Raw genomic sequence first — 19,798 nt, 5'->3', positions numbered from 1 at the left:
ACCTGAGAAGGCAGCACTGCTCTCAATGCTGATTATTTTGGTCAATCAAGGACCACACTTCTTAACTCTATTTCTGTCTGCATTGACAGGTTACAACTGCATCTGGACAGGTTGCATTAAATTCCCCCTGAAATGTAAGGATTTCTTGTTTTCCCCCACTGACCTTTCCCTAGGCTCTGCTGTTCTATGACCCTTCATTTCCTCTTTCTTCTGGTTTTATAGTGCTATTACCTGATAAAGTGAGTTCCTATCTTTTCCATCTACAAGGGATAGAAGCCATGCCCATTCATGTGTTCTCTCATGAGTGAAAAATATACTCTTTAGTTTCAAACTTCTTAAACTTGCCCTTCATTTGACAACCTAATTTTTATAACCTCTGGAGAAGCAACTTTATTCACAAACTGATTCTTTATGTCTCTTTGTATCTCACAATTGCTACAAGGTATTACATGAGGCTGTCTGCTTTCCTACTAACCTTTATGACAATGTCCTCACCATCCTTCTCTGCGAGTTCCCATTCAGCACACTGCATGTGATAGCTGGTGAAGTTTGTAAATCCCATTATTCTTGAGAGGTTCAGAGCCATGTACTGCCTTGCCATTAGCACACCACAATCAATTAATGTAACAGCTTTAACTGCCCCTCAAACAAGAGACTTCCTTTTTTTAAAGTTCTTTACTTAGAAGTAATTCTTATGTATCTTTTGGTTTTACAGAATTATTACCTATTCCTAATGAGTTCTTTACTTAGGAAGTCATTCACTAAGTCATTTCCAGAGGAAAAAACAGCAATGTACAACAAGGTACTGCAAATTAAATCACAATGCAAGTCCATATGTATGACATTTGAAGTACTATTATCTTTGAGAAATAGTCAATACATCTCCTTTTTACTATCTAATAAATTACCAGGTTAAAAGAAAACAGTAACATGAAACAGGACTTTTTCAGTGCTGTAAAACATAATCAGCATTTCCAAAGAATGAAATGCATGTGCAGCTTCCAAACACAGAAGACATAAGAAATTAACTATGATTTTACCTGGATGCACCACATCTTATATTAACGTTTATAAAATTGAAAAGTTACAATCAACCAGATAATTAAGATGCACTTACGTTTATCTACGCGCGCATGTATACACCTGCATATTTATACACACACAGAGGCACTTCAGAAAGCAACAGTTTTAAATTGAAAAACACAAACTAGAAAGAAAAAGGCTAAAAAAGAAACTACAAATGTAAAATGATCACACAATGAAAATATTAGCGCGAGAAGTAGAAATAAGGTAAAAAATACTGTTGGTTACATTTTCAATTAACCTCTCAAAGAGAAAAAAAAAGTACTTGACACATGTTATAATTTGTTAATTTCAATCACCCACATTTTCAAAATCTTATTGGATGAAACTGGCAAGAAGTCAAAGTAGCAAATACTTATTTTGATTGTCTTACAGATGATTTCATATTGGAGTTCTTGTCAAATCCTAAATAAACTCTCCAAAAAACCAAATTGATACATATAAGTAGAAGTGAGGGCTAGAAGTGAGCCCTTCATTTTCACCACAAAAACACTGAAGTATTTCTTATTTATCTGAGATGGAAGGTATTTATTTGAATAGCTCAGTCAATTGCACATACTTTTTATCTAAAGCTCCCACTACTCTCCTGTCCTGAAATGTTCCACACCTGTATGAAACTACATTTAGAAAAATAAATGAAATGTACAGAAAATCTTACAGGACAACATAGGTAGAGAAGGTCAACACATGGTATGGGATGAGGGGGGATTAATCTGAATCAAAAATAGCTGGATAGTGTTATTTTAAGATCTGTTTCAAAATGAGGCAAAACGAAATACTGATCTAACATGGTGAATATAAATACTATGAATAAAATATGAAAAATGCCAATATTAATAAAAAAACTATATTAATGACACTCTTTTGACACTGCTTATATAATCAAAGCCAGTAAATATTTGCTTCAATGTGAGGTCTTAATTAATAAATGTTATTTTAATCAGCTGTTAGAAATAACTTTTCAGTATTTGACAATAACAACATTGTATTATTAGAATGGAACTCAGAATCACTTTTTTTTATCATCAGATGGTATCAGTTGAATATCAGCACTCAGACAGTCCCAAATTCAGTATAAATATCACTGTTCACGAACCAGGGCTGTCAAGTCTGGAAAATACTGTATCTGATCTCAATCATGCGTGATGTGGAAGGTGCATATTCCACATGAGTAGTTTCTGTACTTCATGGAAAAGCCTCCTGTTATCAGCATTCAGGAACTCATTCCAGAAGACTCAATCACATTACTCCTAACGCTGGAGGAACAGTTGGGATTCAAAACACAGGCTCAGGTACCAAGGGTCAGCAGAAATTCAATCACCTGTGCACTGAAGCACCATGAACATTTTCTGCTGATACTTTTCAAATGATTTTTAGGGTAAAAAGAACCTTTACTTATTAGCTAAGTATATCTGTTCTCAAGGAAAGCTTAAAACTGCAGTCTCTTTTCAAATCTATGACAAACTTCTGGGAAGAAAACTTTACAATAAATGATAATATTCAATACCGTTACATTTCTTTGGCTTAGGCATTCAGAAGCAAAAAACAGGCTAAGACCACGGCACTATTAAGTGCAACTCTGTCTTTCACAGCTAAAAGAACAATTAAAATTAATTACTACCAAAAAAACCCCAAAACAACACACACACACACAAAAACCAAAAACAAAACCAACAACAACAAAAAAAACACACAAAAAAACTACGTTGTTTTACTTCATGTACCAGCAATTATTTACACCCAAGCCTAATTATCTGTTCTATCCTCCAAAGCAATCTGAAGTCTCACTGCCTTTGCCACAGCAGAGGTGGAGGCTGCATGCAGTACACAATAAAACAGGTTAAGCTATCACTTCCAATCTCTCCTTTTCCTAAGAGGATTAGCACTGCAATATGCTACAACAAGCGTCTCTTAGAACGCTTCCATCAGCGCTGCCTCCGTACAATCCTAAACATCCACTGGACTGACTGTGTGACCAACACATCTGTCCTTGAACAGGCAGCAGTCACGAGCACTGTGGCCATGCTGCTGAGAACACAGCTGCACTGGGCAGGGCACGTCTCCAGGATGCAGGACTACCGCCTCCCTAAGATTGTGCTCTATGGGGAACTTGCCACTGGCTGCCTCAAGAGAGCAGCCCCGAAGAGGAGATCCAAGGACTGCCTGGAACAATCCCTCAGCCTTGGCCATATTGATCACCACCATTGGTCTACCCTGGCCTCCAATCGGGAGGCCTGGAGACACACCATCTATAACGCTGCTGCAGCTTTTGAGAACACACACAGGATCACTCTCGAGGAGAAAAGACAACACAGAAAGAATCGCGTCTCGTCTGTATCACCTGGGGAGTCTTTCTGCTGTGCCTTCTGCAACCGGACTTGTCTATCTCGCATTGGCCTTTTTAGCCATCAGCGCGCTTGTAGCAAGCGTGGGTAGAGCCCTTCTCAAATCTTCATTTGCAAAGCCTAGCCATGAATGAATGAATGATGAATGCTACAACAAATGGTTGTGAATAAGCAAGTCGGTACACCTGGCCTTCCCCAAAAATAATCATCCAGCTGAATAGCCTCAAAACAGGTTTACTCCTTAAATGTCGCTGAGATGAAAGGGAACTAAATTCACAAGGCCAAAATTATAAACAAAACTTACATAAAAATCCCCTATACTTTCATATGCTTAAAAATTCTCAGTAATTTTCAGGTTTGAAAAGGTTAAATCAACATAAGGTATTAACACCATTCCATTTTTTTTCTCTAAAGAAATCACTGAAAATTGAAAAATTCCATTTTCCTAATGACATATTTCACCATATTATGCATAAACTGACTGTTTAATTCTATGCAAAAACATACATTTTTTAAAATGTAAATTCTGTGCAACTCAACTCTTCTGAAGAGGGAGCACAAAGTGAATTGTCTGGGATGGGTGATAATAAGAAAAGCAATACCATTTATTAATTTTGCGTAAGTTATCTACCACCCTACAGATTCCTTGAAGGAGAAGAACACGTCTGAATTTCACCACAGAGTGCCACAGGCACGAAGTGAGAGAAACTAAACAAGCACATCCTGAAGGGAGAGAAAATGCCTGCAGCAGCAAATGACCTACTACATACCTCACTCTCAGGTTTTTTTGATGTTATAATTTGTTAATTTCAATCACCCACAGTTTCAATTTGTTCTAACAGAATTATTAAACTTTTAAAAGTTTTTGATCAAAAGGAACATATATCATTCTAAAGATCTATGTATTTTCAAAAGGTTACCATCCTGAGCAAATCTGCATAACGAAGTCTTTGTCATATCCCTTTTCTTATTACCTGAAGCATCAATGTGCATTATTAGAACACTACTAAACTACTTAATGACGAAGCATATCAATTTTTCATTTGAATTCCTATGGATTAAAGTTAATATTTTCCAGCTCAATACACAGTAAGCAAAGCATAATTTCATTCAAATATGCATTTCATGGTATGAATAAGGAAGTGTTTATCTCCCCATTGAATTGTTAAGTAATTTAAGTACTGATTCATTTGAAAAATCAACAGGGTATTGGCAATTTAGTGTAATACTGAACACATACATATTCCATACCTATATTGACATACATGTAATACTGATTCTATGACATGTATTTTAAAGAATACAATTTACAAATTACCATGCATTAAGATTAGTTAGGCAATAATTTAACCATTGGTACATATGATAAATAAGACAAAGGCCAGTTTTAATATTTTTAAATAGGCATTAAATATTTTTAAATTATAGTGATTAAATTTCTTTAAAGAATATAAAAACCAGGCATGCATATTTTTCATTCCTGAATTAATGTGCTCCTGAATGAATAGAACAAAGGTGCTGGCCACTGAAGCCTTTCATAAGCGAAATTAAGCTAATGACTTAAGATGAATATGTCAACCAATAACAACAGGTCATTCTGTACTATATGAAAGCATTTTCATAAGTAATTATTATTCCTCTTAAAATGGCATTTCAAAAAGTTCAAGTGCACAGTGCTGTTGCATGTCCCCACAAGGGCAACAGAGCTTGGGAAGGGTCTGGAGCACAAATCTTATGAGCAACTAAGGGAGGTGGGGTTGTTTAGCCTGGAGAGAAAGGAGGCTCAGGGGACATCACGTCAATTTCTACAACTACCTGAAAGGAGGCTGTAGTCAGCTTGAGGGTCAGCCTCTTCTCCCAGGCAACAAGTGATCAGATGAGAGTAAATGGCCTCAAGTTGTGCCAGGGACAGCTTAGACTGGATATAGAGAAAAATGTCTTCATGGGAAGGGTTGTCAAAGCCTGGCACAGGCTGCCCAGGACAGCAGCGGCATCACCATCCCTGGAGGCATTTAAAGATATGGAGATGTGGCACTTAGGAACATGGTACAGCAGTGAACTTGGCAGTGCTGGGTTAACAGTTGGATTCAACGATCTTAAAGGTCTTTTCCAACCTTAATGATTCTGTGATTTGACTTGGCTTGGTGCCACTCCCAAAAATATGTATTCACACATTCATTGACGAGATCACCAAAACAGAAAATGTTGCCGGAAAGAACCATGAAAGGTATTTTAAAACCTTTATTCCATGATCACAAAAATGCACTTATATGCAAAATTTCTTATACATGAAAATAAAACCCAGCAAAGTTTCCATCCTGTGAAGGCACTCTGCATTGTTTGAGCTCAGGTACTACCTTACCACAACTTTACTGGATGATGCCACATTGAAATAACAGATACAATTCCTTTAGAAAATTAGCCAAATTAAAATGTTTTTCGTAGGTACTGTACTCAGAGATAAATAACCACAAAGCTATGACACTTCCACAGATCTGAATTCTCTGAATAATAACAATGCAGGATTACAACTTTCTTTTCTTCTAAAAAAGATTCTTGTAGAACGGCCTGTATAGAGCAAAATCCAAGCTACAAATATTTGTATTTCCAACGACAATCATGCTAGTATGTATTTACCCATTGATCTTACAAATAATACCCATATCACAAATTTAAAATAAACAATAAACTGAAGATACATAACACAACAGCAAAAGGCCCATTACAATTTCTGAGCAATTAAAAAGTCACAGTTCCACAGCCAACTTGCTGATCCACAAAATTTCACACAGAAATAGTAGTTAGGTTGCTGGACCTGAGACTACTGCATACTTTCTTGCTACAGTCTGGTAACTGTATGCAGTTATGCAGAATGCTCCTGACCAAATAAACTCAGCTATGTCAGTCATATGTGCTGGTTTAAAAGTAAACTGGTGGGAGAAATGAACCTAACTCAAGAGAGATGATAAGTCAAAGTTACAATTTACTGAAAGATTACAGTAAATACAATGATACAGAAAAGGATTGGTTTTAACCCCCCACAAACACAGATGTATAACCTAGCACCCTGGAACAAGATCAGAATAATATTTGTTAGCCCCTGTGCTGAGCACCATGATATACTGAATGTTCACATAACTCTTCAGACCTAAATTTTAAAATTTCTTAATGTATACTACCATTTAACCTTATTTAGTAAGGTTCAGTTGCAAGTGTTTTCTGTTAGCTAAAATCATTATTTGCAAAATAAATCTTTTTTAGGAAACAAGAAAGCTAGTAAATCTAAAGTTATATTTTTATGTTGAATTTAATCTCTATTCTTACAATTACTGAACTACACGGACAATAAGATCACAAAATTAAAGCACTGTCTTAAGTAAATGACATTACTTTTGAAGTAGATTGATTTTGTAATACTGCACACATTTAAACAAAAGCTAATAGTTTAAAAAACAAAAGGGAGGGAAATACAATAGAAATGTAAACCTGACCTATCTACAATATTTTCTTTTCAAACCTAGGCTACTCGAGTATCTTCAACTAATTATTCTATTTTATTGATGGTATTTTTCCCAAGAGAAGTTATTTAAAAAGTTTAACCCCTGAGCAAGTCATGGTTTCTCCTGCCTTTGAAAGTGTCAAGTGCATTGATTATAACTGCAGGAAGTGTTACCTTCTACCCAGAGAATCTCACCCTGCACAATCTTAAACACTGTCTCTCTCCCAAAATGGCTTTGATTCAGCAATTCAGACCGCTTCAGCTGATATTAAAGGCAGAAGCACCACAGAAAAGGGATCAGCAGTTAAAACGAAATACAAAGAGGAAAAAGCCCAGATCTTGGATATAGTACCACAAAGCTTGAGAGAAAAGCAGATTTGAAAAAGACATCAGAGTGACTAAAAAAAGAACAACATGACAGAAATTAAATAAGATTTTTATGTTCTCCTTCTATGCATTTAAACTCATCTCAACCTCTATTGAAATTCCGATCATACCCAAACCCCAAGGCTTTTGACATACTTTCAAAAATCCACACCCCTTCTTACTCTTTTTTAAGTCTCAAGAGTCTCTGTTGGGTATCCAACAAGTTGAAGGGGGGGGAAAGGGTGGTGGTGGTTGAAAGGGAGAATATCAATATACATATGATAAAAAGGCTATTTAAACTCATATTAAATTTTTTTCTTAAAATGACGGTGACTATTTTAAATATTCACTGTGCGTTCGTAACCCCATATTTAGCCAATTAAAAACTGCTGAAATAGTTTGGGAGGGAGAAAAAAGTTATTTTCCAGCCACATTTATTCAAATACCTGTATTTCGAACAGTGATTTTCTTAGGTCAGTGACAAAGTAAGAATAAACTAACACAAGGTGCTACAAGGCTCTAAAACATGACAGCCAGGAGAATAGAGGAAGACAAAGCAACTTGTAAGTATCTCTACATTATCAAATTATGTAGCACAGAAAACTGTAAGAATGTAATACACACAATTAATACAACAATGGTAACATATATCTTAGAAAGGATGCACTAATCCCAAAGGAATTTTCAGAACTGCATGTGGGTTTTTTTTCCAGTTCAGTCATGACAGGGCCAGAAGGTAATGATACATCTGCCATGATGCAACAAGCGAACCTGTCTTCTGTCAAGAGTTGAAATCATAAAGGAATAAGCTGTCGTTAGCAACCCTTCTCCAAACAGTAGAGCTGTCATCTCACTGTTTTCCTCTGCTGGCATGGGGGCTGGTGTGGGCTTTATACCCTGTCAGTTCAGTATTAGCCTAAGCTTTTAACCTTTTCTTGAATTTCTGACAATATTTTAACTCCCGCACATCTTATCACATATTGTTGTGTATTTTGTGATCAATTAATATTGCTGTCAACTACGTAAATTTTCCTTCTATCTGCTTGGTGATCAGTATGTGAAAAATTATCAATTCCTCAAAAAATGTTATTGAAGGAATTAAATATACTACTTTTTAAATTTTCTGTCCAGAGTATGGTGGATTTTAAGCCAATTATATGAGACAAATTATTTAATAATACACTGTGATTTGCGTTTATGTTTTTAGAAAGATCTCAAAAGGTCATCCAACCACCTATAACTTTTAGTATAATCAGCACAAAAGTAGGACAAGTTTTCTCTGCTAAGTAGGAATTTACAAGCAGTGTTAGTTCTACAGTCTAACAGAATGAATAAACCAAATACATATATCAGAATCAGAAAAGCAGTATTAGAAAATATACAATGTACAATAAAACAATATAGCAAATTACTGCCCATTTTAGTGAAAATGTAAGGTTCAGAAATATATTAGAATATCCAAATAATCTTATGATTGCTGTGGCACTGTAATTGACTACTAATAAATAAATGAGGTATTTTAACATCTTTCTGCAACAATATACTTACAAGACATAAAAGGTATATAAATAGTAGTATTCCATGGCAGAACAGTAATTGCAGTGAAATGTCAGCTGTTCTTTTTTTCCAGAAAGTGTCACTTACCCATCTTATTGAAACTATGCTAAGCATGTGTAAACTATAAGAGAGAACAAAGATGATGCTTGTCTAACAAGATATTCTATGATTAAAAGCGAGACTGAAAAGTTTTTTACCAAGAATTTTTGTTAGTGTAGTTTAAACAAAGCATAATTTCTGGGCAACAATATGTAAATATCCACTGTTGAAACTGACTGATTTTTACAAAATAGAAAGACAAAATACAGAATAGCATGTGTTACTGTACTAGATACTAACCATTAACACTCCAAAATCACACAAAAGTTATGGTGGGGAAATTTACTGCTGTTACACTGAATGACTTTGTTGTTTCATTCAACTGACTAACAAAACTAATGACATCCTACCGCATGCTGAGGAAAGTAATAACCCTCACCAACTCTTAGTAAATATTGCCAACCTGACAGTTTTGTACAAATGAATAATATTAAGTGCTTAAATCCAATATTATGATCAGAAATCTTTTTAAGAACAGAAATTGTAAAAAAAATTAAGATAAACACAACAGAAAACCGAAGCTGAAAATCGTATTTTATCAGTCATTAAAGAAATATTCCATGGTGAATATCCATCGCATGTAAATCTTTTGTTTGTTTGTTTGTTCAGGTAATGTCAGGTTTTCAGGTGCTACTGAATTCCTCCTGAAAAACCTGTCCAGGTTCTTTGAAGAACCTATTTGTCTGGTCTGTGTCAAATATTAAGTCTCCTTTAAATAATAATAAAAATATCAAAGACACCTTAACATTCTTAGAAGGTTTTTTAAATTTGATTTTTTAAAAAATCAAATAAGTGACAGTTGCTATGGTTGAATTTTTTTAGCAACCTTGGGACCACAGCTGTCTTAGGTAACAAATTTACTGTATTTACAAAGACACAGAAAACATCCAACAATTTCTTTTTACTTGTGCAGTAAGTTGATGTCTTCTTTATTCCCTAGAGGAGAAGTATCAGTGATAAAAGTACTCCACAATTCTTCACAATGTCCAAACCAAGATAATCTGGGCCCCTGTTTCCCCAAGGAACTACTTTCCTCCATAAGTTCATCAACTTATCCTTCTCCAACATAGGGAACATGGGAACCCTTCAACTGCTACTGTGAAACTAGGAACATAAACCCTTAATTCTCGACTTCCCAAGTTAATGCCCTCATCACTGAATTGAAGAATTTACCTCTGTCTCACCGTCTTCTCCTGGTGCTGCTTCAGTTATTGGATGTTTGACTAAATAATAAGTGATCTAATAAGAGCCTGATTGTACTGACAGCAGACAAACCACTTAGGTAAAATATAAAAGAGACAGACTAAAATTACTCTTCTAATCTACACTTTATTTATTTGTTTATTTCATTTACTTTTTAAATAAAAAAAAAGAAGTGGAATGTTTTCAGTGCAGAATTCTCATATCAGTGGAATATTCCCTCATTCCAGGAGGAGGAACTTGAAGTGCAGTCTCTTGTGTGTGAGACTAGTGCCTCTGTCAAAAATCAGTATTTTCCACTGCAGAAAGTTTCAGCAATTATAGGAAATTGCCAGCTTTTTAGCTTCAAAACACCTTTATAATAAGCATTTATTTTATTTTAATCAAGCTTTTGTTACAGTTTTACTGCTTTATTATCAGATTTGTCTTTTTCGTACTTGTTTTTCTAAAACAGGTTTTGTCCTACAGCATTTTAATGTATTTATACAGATCTGTTTCTCACACTGTATACACTTTTCTCCCTCCCCCATTTCCTACAATCTGTTCTCTGTCTAGTCACTTATTTGTTCTCTTCTTTCATATTTCAACATCTCTTCCACACTACCAAGTTTGAATACTCAGATTAACACAATAATGTTACCTCTTCACATAAACGGTTGTCAACTTCTCCCAAAACTTCTTACACAAAAGATCAAATCTACACAACAGAACTTGACGTAACACATGGAAGCAGAAGCATTACCCACAGGAAACACACAGATTAAAATCAGAAACACATTTCTAGCTACTTGAATTCTCACCAGGATATTTCTCTTTGAATCTTTTCTTTACAATGTTTAACATCCCCAAAATAATAGAAGCATGATAAATTTTAAGCCTGTACATTCCATACTCTATACAACCTCTAAGAGAAAAGCAAGATTTCTTAACTCTTTTCCTCAAAAGTTGTATCATAGAGAAATAGTTTCTACTCTTTCCTTAACTTCATGCTTAGAAGTATCAGTTCATCCTGCTCAATCCACTGCTCACTGATTACTTCAGCTGTTACATCTCTGTTTTCAGTTTTTCCAAGAAATGAACTGAAACGAGAAGCAAGAGAAAAGCAGCAGAGAAAATGGTATGGGTTTGGCCTTCTTAAAGTTTTTTTTTTTTTTCTCCATTTGGTTTCATTTTAAGAAAAGCAGATATTTCTGAACTAGTTACTGCACATGAGACATTTAAACAGTATTTCTGTAATTTTTAATTTTTAAACTAAAACCTAGTCTTCAGCAGATGTTTTAAGGTGCCTACAAAGCCTGCATGTATTTAAAATTCACAACAGATCAGCTGAATTTTCAAATCCTAGATACCATTATCCACTTGAAATTCACAGAAGTCTATTAAAAAAAAAATCCCATGTTCTCTTGTTATCAGCAGTGTAATCTTATGCTTTGATAAGGTCTGCTGGTTTCATTCAAGGATGAGACCTCTTCTTAGAAGAAACACAGGAAGATCAAGGAAAATAATTCCTTACTTCAAACTGGCTATGTTGCATGAAGAGTTACCACAGTTTTTATTCAGGCCATTTATCGTCTAGGCTAGCTAATTTCATTTCATCAGAGGAAGATATCAGCATGTATCTATTTGTATTCTCTTTTTAGTCATAACCTAATGATTCTAAATACCCTCAGTGGGATCCAACTTTCATATAATATTGTCTTATCTAGTCAGAAATACAACCAATTCCCACTACAGTGATTACAAGATACAAAAAGAATAGTAATGCACTTAATGATGTAATTGATCAAAACACAATTGAATACAATCTAATCTTCATTTTGCATGAAAAAAAATCATTGCAAATAATATATGTTCTAAACATGTAGTACATTTACCAGAATTTTAAGATGCACAAAAAGAGAAGAGTGTGTTTTACAACAGCTGGAATTACTGAACTAAAGAAAGCTACTAATTTAAAAACTGTATTAAGAGAAAACTCAAAGATAAGAACATAAAGTTGGATGCCCCAATGTGATCTAGTGATTACATTTTTTTAAAAATACTTTTTCATCAAATATTTGGGGGTTTTCCCAGTGTATTTTTTTAAGAAGCATTCAAAATGCAGAAATAAATAATCTAGTTTTAAGTATAATAATGATTTGAGAGAACAGAAGTCTGGTATCTGTCACACTGGCACAATCACTGCACAAAATAAATAAAAATAAAAAAACAGCAAAAGGAAGTATAACTCTGCTCTACTAGAAATACCCTTAAAAATTAGCTGTTAATTTAAGCTTAGGAGCCTAGTTTTAAATACTCAGTCTCTCGTGTTACCAAGACAGCAGAAATCTCTAGGAAAGAACAAAAATGCAAGTATGTAAGCACTGCTACAAAAATTTAAGTAGCTATAGCTACTTAGGTTTTTTGAGAAAGGTTTTGGAACCTGCACTAGAGGTCCTATACTGGACCTACCATACACTTATACTGTTCTTAGTAATCTTAAACTACTTTTTGTTCTGTCTCTGAGTATTGATTTAAAATTAATAAAAAACTTTATGTTAGAAGAAGGTAAGTCTCACTCCACAAGCATACATTTCTTTTTCACATGAAGTGTACTCTGGTACTTTGATAATGGGTAATACAAACAAAAAATAACTTATATTTATTATATAAAATATACTTATATAAAATATATAAAACAACTAATATTTTATATGTTTTCTTCCTTACCATCATTGGAAAAAATAGAAAAAAAAGAAGAAAGCCATTTCCTAGACTTTAAAGACAACTGCAAAAAATTGAAACTTCATTCAGCAAATGTGAAACAATAACAGTGACAACACTGATATTTATAGCAGCACATTAGCTTAAATTGGTAAATATAATAGAAATAATGAGTCTTAAATAGGCTCTTTATAGGCAGTTTTATTTAGGTAGGAGGGGTAAGTGATTAATTACACCTACAAAGTCCCAATGTTAAAAACATAGATTGTCCATTGCCTCTCAAACAGATGTAAATGTAACAAAATAGTGCCCATAAAATGTAAATGTTTTCTACTGTCAAGTATTGATAAGTAGTATGAATCAGAATGAATCAGTATTTAGAACAAAACTGAAAAAGACTGCCTCTAATAAATTCAGTACAAGCCTAGCAAAAAAACCTGCTGTTATCATGAAAGCTCATGTTATCATGAGATTACAACAGATGTTAAGTGAGAATATGTAGAAACTTAATGAATTATAAAGGAAAACACTTCATAACAAATTTCTGTAGTGCCTTCTATTGCATCTCATCAACTGCTAAGGGCTCTTGTCACGTTATCTGCCATATTAAACTATATGGCAGTGCCACCACTGTAAGAGAGAAATTTGGTTCCACTAGAAAACACTTCCAATAAAAGCAAACAAGAATTGCCATCAAAAATAAAATGATCAGATATTAAAATATGAAACACTGATTAAAAACTCGAAACATCACAGATTTACTGTTCTTCATATACAGTACGCAGACATATCCATAAGCACACATAACCTTTACACATACATTCACTTCTACTTACCCCAATAGCTCTCTTTATATACGGTATCTGTGTGCCACTGTCCAGATCTTCATTAATTATAAGTCTCCTAGCCCACTGACCGGCTCTGACAACACCATTACCATGAATTAGGACCAGGAGCTTGTCAGGATTTATTAGTGCATCTTCACTCATAAAGATAAAGCTCTTTGGTTCACTCTCAGTTGCATCAACCTGCAATTACAGACAACATACACTTTAATCCATTAACAAAAAATCTTTAAAAAAACATCTGCAGTTATAAAGTTATCTACCACATCGATATAAAAACATTCACAGTTTAACAACTCGCATTTGAATGCATGTTATAAGGACTAATGTCTGCCAAGTATTAAATAAAAATAAAGTAAAAGCTAGTATTTGTGCAATGTAACTTTGAAACATAAAAACATACTGCATTTTAGAAGAGTAATCCAAGAGAAATTTAAAACAGAAAAGGGGTAAAAAGCGTGCTTTAGCTTTGAAACATCAGTTGTGTACAGAAATTTACTGGAAGGATAGGAAGTCCATAAACGAACAGTTGGGAGGGGAAGGGATCAAGGAATTTCTCACCTCCAATATGCCTGAAGCAACAATGAAATTCTTACATAATAATAATAAAAAAAAAAAATCCCAGAGAGTTCCAAATCAGCCACCTCAATATATATACCAAATTAGCCACGTAGGAACCAGTATTGTAAATCTGTCTATTACAAATCTAATAGGATAGGCCTAATAAAATATAGAAACCCAATTTGGATCTAAATAATAGCTTCATTAAAAGTCCTGCACCTGGGTCAATACTTAGCTACTTTGCCATAGAAACAGACCAACAATCAGCTTCAAAATTCAGTAAATCATAACCTAATACCACATTTTGTCCATAAGAGAGTAAAGCAACACCTTTTGTTCAATAAATACTGAAGTTTTTACACTTGGTTTAGCAAGTCTCAAGACAAAAGGACTGTGTTGGTGTGAACACCACAAGGGCAAAAAAAATCTCATGTCTACTCATTCTTCCCTTTCTACATGGAGAAGGAAGAACAAAACAGGCAAATCTCTGAATCCTACTGTATTTCACACCCCTCCACCCCCACAGGCTAACTATACGGCTGCTAGGAACAGGCTCTGCAACAGTGAAGTAAGACAGATCAGGATATGACCCTCATGTTGAGAAAGAAGGAATGGCTAATTGGATTATGTTAATTTTTTCCCATACATGTGTACATAGTCATAACCACCCTTAACAGAGGAAAAAATATTTCTGCATGAATCTCCAGATTTTTTTTAATGCAAGTCCTACCAAATTTTTTTTAATGTAGTGAATGAGTCTTCTTGAACAAAAGGAATTCCCAAGTGGAAGAATGGTCATATCTCTCTTCAGTATCTGCCATACCACTGAAGATCTTATTCCTTGCTCAAAAATGAAGTAACATCTCATGTGCATCAGTTTGTACTTTCTGCACTGGGAAACAGACTCATCTTCTTTCACACTTTGTGTGAAAGTAGAAAATAAGGTAAAGAATACGTTCTGTTGAAAAAAATCTAGAATACCTAAGTACAGTAAGTGTTATACTTGGGGCTACAGTCAGATCATGCTGCTGCTTCTGAAACAGCAGTACTAATACCTTAGAAGGTAACACGGATTGAGAAGTCAACACGGTAAAAAGTCAACACTGGATCTCAGATAGTACTTGGCAAGGTGTAATTGACTTTTACACATAAACTCAATATTTGCAACATCATAATTATGAAAAACACTGTGAATTTGCATTTCAGACAAACGTATAACTAGGCTGTTTGTTTTAATGTTTATAAATAAATTCTTGTGTAGTATATAGAAAATACTAGCAACTCAGCAATCATATGCATGTGATTGCATATATAGATATATAGACATATATAGACAATAACTAGTTCACACTTCTGCAAATAAATTAATTTTTAACAGCTAAAAATATCTACTAAGCTCATAAAACAATAACTCTTCAACATTTTCCCCCAATTAATCACATGTGGAAACTTTTTGTCAAGCTAATTTATCTTCAAACAGTAATAATTTAGTAGATCCAGCTTTCACTAAAGAATGTACATAATGGTCACTTACTTTATTAACAAACCAACATAGAATACCACTTAAAGCTGGACATACTGAGACCGTGTAAAGTAATTTCTATTTTAATTTCTATTTATTAGCCACTTGCTCTTCTGGACCTACTCAAGAACACTGATTTCCAATTCTTTATTTAAATTCAAATTGAATAAATCCAATGAAATGTTTTTTAGTTTATTTTAACTATTTCATTCAATACTGTTATTCACATGTGAGAACAATATTCCAATAATCTGTAGCTGGGCATGTCAAATCGAAGTTATGCTGATAATTTACTGTTTAAAATGACTGCTTAATTTTCTTTTTCTTGGATTTTTTTCCCAGTGAACACCACCACCTTAAGGTTTACAAATGTAGTGTGAGCTCTCTATGTATATTATGACATTCTTAAAGTTTTCAAACACTGAATTTCTTTTTCCATATGACTTCTGTCTCAAATGAGTTATCACCTAATAAAGAAGTACCAGTCTAGAGACTATTTCAGAAGCATACTAGTTAGTATTTTGAAAAGCTGCTTTCAATATACAGAGTAAAATCAAACTACACTTGAAATCTGATCTTACTGACACCCATGATACCACATTGACATTGACTCAGTTTTTCAGTTCTTAGCCATTACCAACCAGAGATGTATGAGACATGATTAGGCTCTAGGAGTCTTTTATTTTGTATACTGGAATTTTTTAAGATTGAACATTAACAAGGAAAAAAAATCCCACTAATATTGTTCTTATTCCAGTTAAGAAACACAATAAAGATTATGAACCTAGAGCCTACAAAGAAGTGAAATACGTATAAACTGTAACTGGAGGAAAGAATATGGCAAATAAATGGAATAGAAACTGAAAAATATAAAAATAATATTGTGAGAATTGCGAGCAGCTGCTGGAGAAAACTGCTCATTTGTTTCACAAGATGAGAAAGTCTTCTGTTACATGTTTCTACATAAAGCTGGTTAACTCACTTACGTTACAGTCTTCACAATACTGAGAATCCTGATTTAGAATTTTTCAAAACTGTAAAACTGAGAACTGCTGATAAATGTTACAGGCAACTAATTAACACTTGCCCATTACCCACTAATTTTACAAACCCAAAATCACTGGAAATTTTATAGGCAAGTACTGACTTTACTTGGGTAACAAAATGGACAAAAGGAACATGCAGTGGAGATAACAGACCATTGTTTTTCAAAGAGAAATAGTTCTTAGCTGTCTAGTAGATGGACAGAACTACTAAATGAAGTTTTAGCTACTCAGGTGAAAGAAGGAAGCATAGAGAACTCAGAAGACTCTGCCAAGTGAGACCTTTCAGTGCCATTGTCAATAAAACACGTCCTGGTTTCAGCTATGACAGAGTTAATTTATTCTTAGTAGCTGTTACAGTACTGTGCTTTGGATTCAGAACTGAGACTGTTGTTGATAACACTGATGTTTTGTTTTTTACTAAGTCATCTTTACTCTAAGTCAAGGACTTCTTTTCTTGTCTCATGCTCTACCAAGGAGGAGGTTCTGAAAAGAAACTGGGAGGGAGAACAGCTGGGTCAAGTGACCCAAACTGCCCAGAGGGATATTCCACACCATATAAAGTCATGACCAGTATATAAATAGGGGGGGAGTTATCCAGAAGGGGAGCTGACCTGGGTTTGGGAAGTAGGGGGAGGTGTGTCAGAGGGTGGTGAGCAATGGTACTGTGCATCACTTGTTTTTTAATTTTTATTATCATTATTATAATTTACCATTATTAATGTATTTTACTTTTTTTTTTTTCAATTGTTAAACTGTTCTTACCTCAACCTACAAGTTTCACTTTGATTCTCCTCCCCATTCCACCATGATGGAAGGGAAAAAGGGAGGGTGAGAGAGGAGCTGGATGGGGCTTAATTTCTGGCTAGGCTTAAACCACAACAACATGTTAGTAATTATTTAAACTTTCATCTCAAGCTTTTCCAGAAGCCATTAGAGCTGCATTTAATTCAAAAGCACACTCTATTTGTCCTCAATAGCTAAAGAAGAGCAGAGATCAATGACTGAAGATCTCCCCATTAAAAAGATTATAAAGATTTCCCCATTAAAACTAGGGAAATACAAATACTTCATCTGGATAAAAAAACATGCAGTCTTCCTTGTATTCCTAACATAACCTTCAATGGAGCAAAACACCAAAAAATTTAAAAGTAGTAACTCAATGGTTTCTCTCTGAATATGCAACTCTTCATGAAAATTTTCAAGTCCAATGTTGAACGTTAACAGAAGTATAATATTTTACAGTAACAATAATGCAATATGCATCTCAGCCTCTCTGTGTAGGAAAAAACATTCAGAATTATGTTTTGTCAAAGATGCTGGCATAATAAAAAAAAAGGCAAGGTTTCCTGATTTGCCAAGTGGTCTTACTTTCATATCTGAACAGAATTTATTAATTTTTTGTATCCAAAACTGCAGGTGCCACCTGAGAGAGCAGAATAAAGACAGTAAGTTGGACTTTGTACACAAGGTTGAAATTTAGAAATATGAGAGAATGTGAAATGCTGTCATGCTAAATCTTTAAAGCATAGTGTTTCTACTCCCTATTAAAATCATACTGAAAAAAGTGCACTCCCTCTAAGAGAACAAGGTGGTTACAGAGTGATTCTTCCCTTGTTTTGACAACCAGTAACTCTGGAATCTTGTGAGCCAGAATTTATATAACTGGACAAGCACGTACAACAGTTCAAAGTATCTATCCCACCTTAGTATTGTCAAATGATTTTTTTTGAATGCATTATACCTTTTCCTTGGTAGTATTCAATGGCAATGAGTTCCTCAATATAAATGGGACATGCATGAAATAGTACTGTCTCTCTTTCTGCAGAAATCTCCTGCCTGATAATTTAAACTTGATGCCCCTTAGGTTCTCTATTATGAAAAAAGCAAAAACCCATTCTCTACACCTTCCATGATTTTATAGATTAGTCATCTTCTTTCCTCAGTCATCTATTTTCCAAGCTGAAGAATCTTTATTTATACCCTTTCTTTGTCTGAAAAGCATTTCATGCCTGTGAACATCCTTGCAACCCTCCTCTGTATTTTTCTTTCTAATTCTTCATATCCTTTTTGATACGGTGTCCAGATTCCATGCAGTGTTCAAGATGAGGGCCCACATAATGAGTGGAATGACTAGGTTTTTCTGTTTTGTTCTCGATACCTCATAATTCCTAACATTCCATTTACTTTGAGAGTTTTTGCCATTGACTGCCACTGAGCACTAACTGATGTGCTCAGAGAACTATTCACAATAACTCCAAGCTCTTTCCTGAGTTGTAATAGCTCATTTAGAGGCCACTGTTGTGTTTACAGAGTGAGTTATCTTCCCCATAATTTCATATTTACCAGAATTAGATCTCATGCCATTTAATCATGCAGTTATTTCGTATTATGAAATAATTTCCCAACTCATCACAATCAGCTTTAGTTTTAACTATTCCAAATAATTTTAGAAAAAAACCAGAAAGGTTTGTTAGCTTGTGTTAATTCCTCTCTTTTTTTCCCTTCTATTTACAACTATGTCAGGCCTTAACACCACTCCACCAGTAACAAATTAATTAATCTGTAAAATATGAACATTTTTTCCTCTTTTAACCAATTATTAACTCATAAGGGGACTCCCTGCATATATTCTTTTTAAGAGCATCTGTTAAGCTTGTTGAAAGTTCGCTGGAAATACATATACTCTTTTATTGACAAGATTTTTCTTCTTCATGTCACCTCCAACTCCAATAAATTTTTGTAGTTCTTTCAAAAAGAAACCTGTACTTGTTTTCCCCAATATATTATTATCATCATCATCATCATTATTATTATCTGATTTCAGCAGTAAGTTACATACATGTTGGTTGTTCTGCTGCTTTATATTTGACTTCTTATACAACCCTGGGCCAAAAAAACCCTCATTCTGGAATTTCATTATTATATGATATATTAATTTGTCCTAAGGTCTCCTCTACCAATACATCACATTT

General features: G+C 34.3%; 1 protein-coding gene across 8 annotated transcripts in view; it reads right to left on the bottom strand.

The window, feature by feature from the left end:
- FAM172A (family with sequence similarity 172 member A) overlaps positions 1–19,798 on the bottom strand; it is a 262,527-nt gene that overhangs the window by 178,517 nt on the left and 64,212 nt on the right. For all 8 annotated transcript variants that reach the window (XR_007630537.1, XM_050329324.1, XM_050329323.1 and 5 more), the window contains one exon: positions 13,689–13,880. Coding sequence is in view for 7 of the 8 variants with exons in the window: in XM_050329324.1 (XP_050185281.1) it covers positions 13,689–13,880 (192 nt within the window). In the remaining variant the exon portion in view is untranslated. The remainder of the gene's footprint in view (positions 1–13,688; positions 13,881–19,798) is intronic.

Source organism: Myiozetetes cayanensis, unplaced genomic scaffold (assembly GCF_022539395.1).
Source record: "Myiozetetes cayanensis isolate MyiCay16 unplaced genomic scaffold, myiCay2020 scf4, whole genome shotgun sequence".
In the NCBI taxonomy this organism is placed as follows: domain Eukaryota; kingdom Metazoa; phylum Chordata; class Aves; order Passeriformes; family Tyrannidae; genus Myiozetetes; species Myiozetetes cayanensis.
The sequence above is the reverse complement of the archived record's forward strand: the minus strand, read 5'-3'. Positions and strand labels throughout refer to the sequence as shown.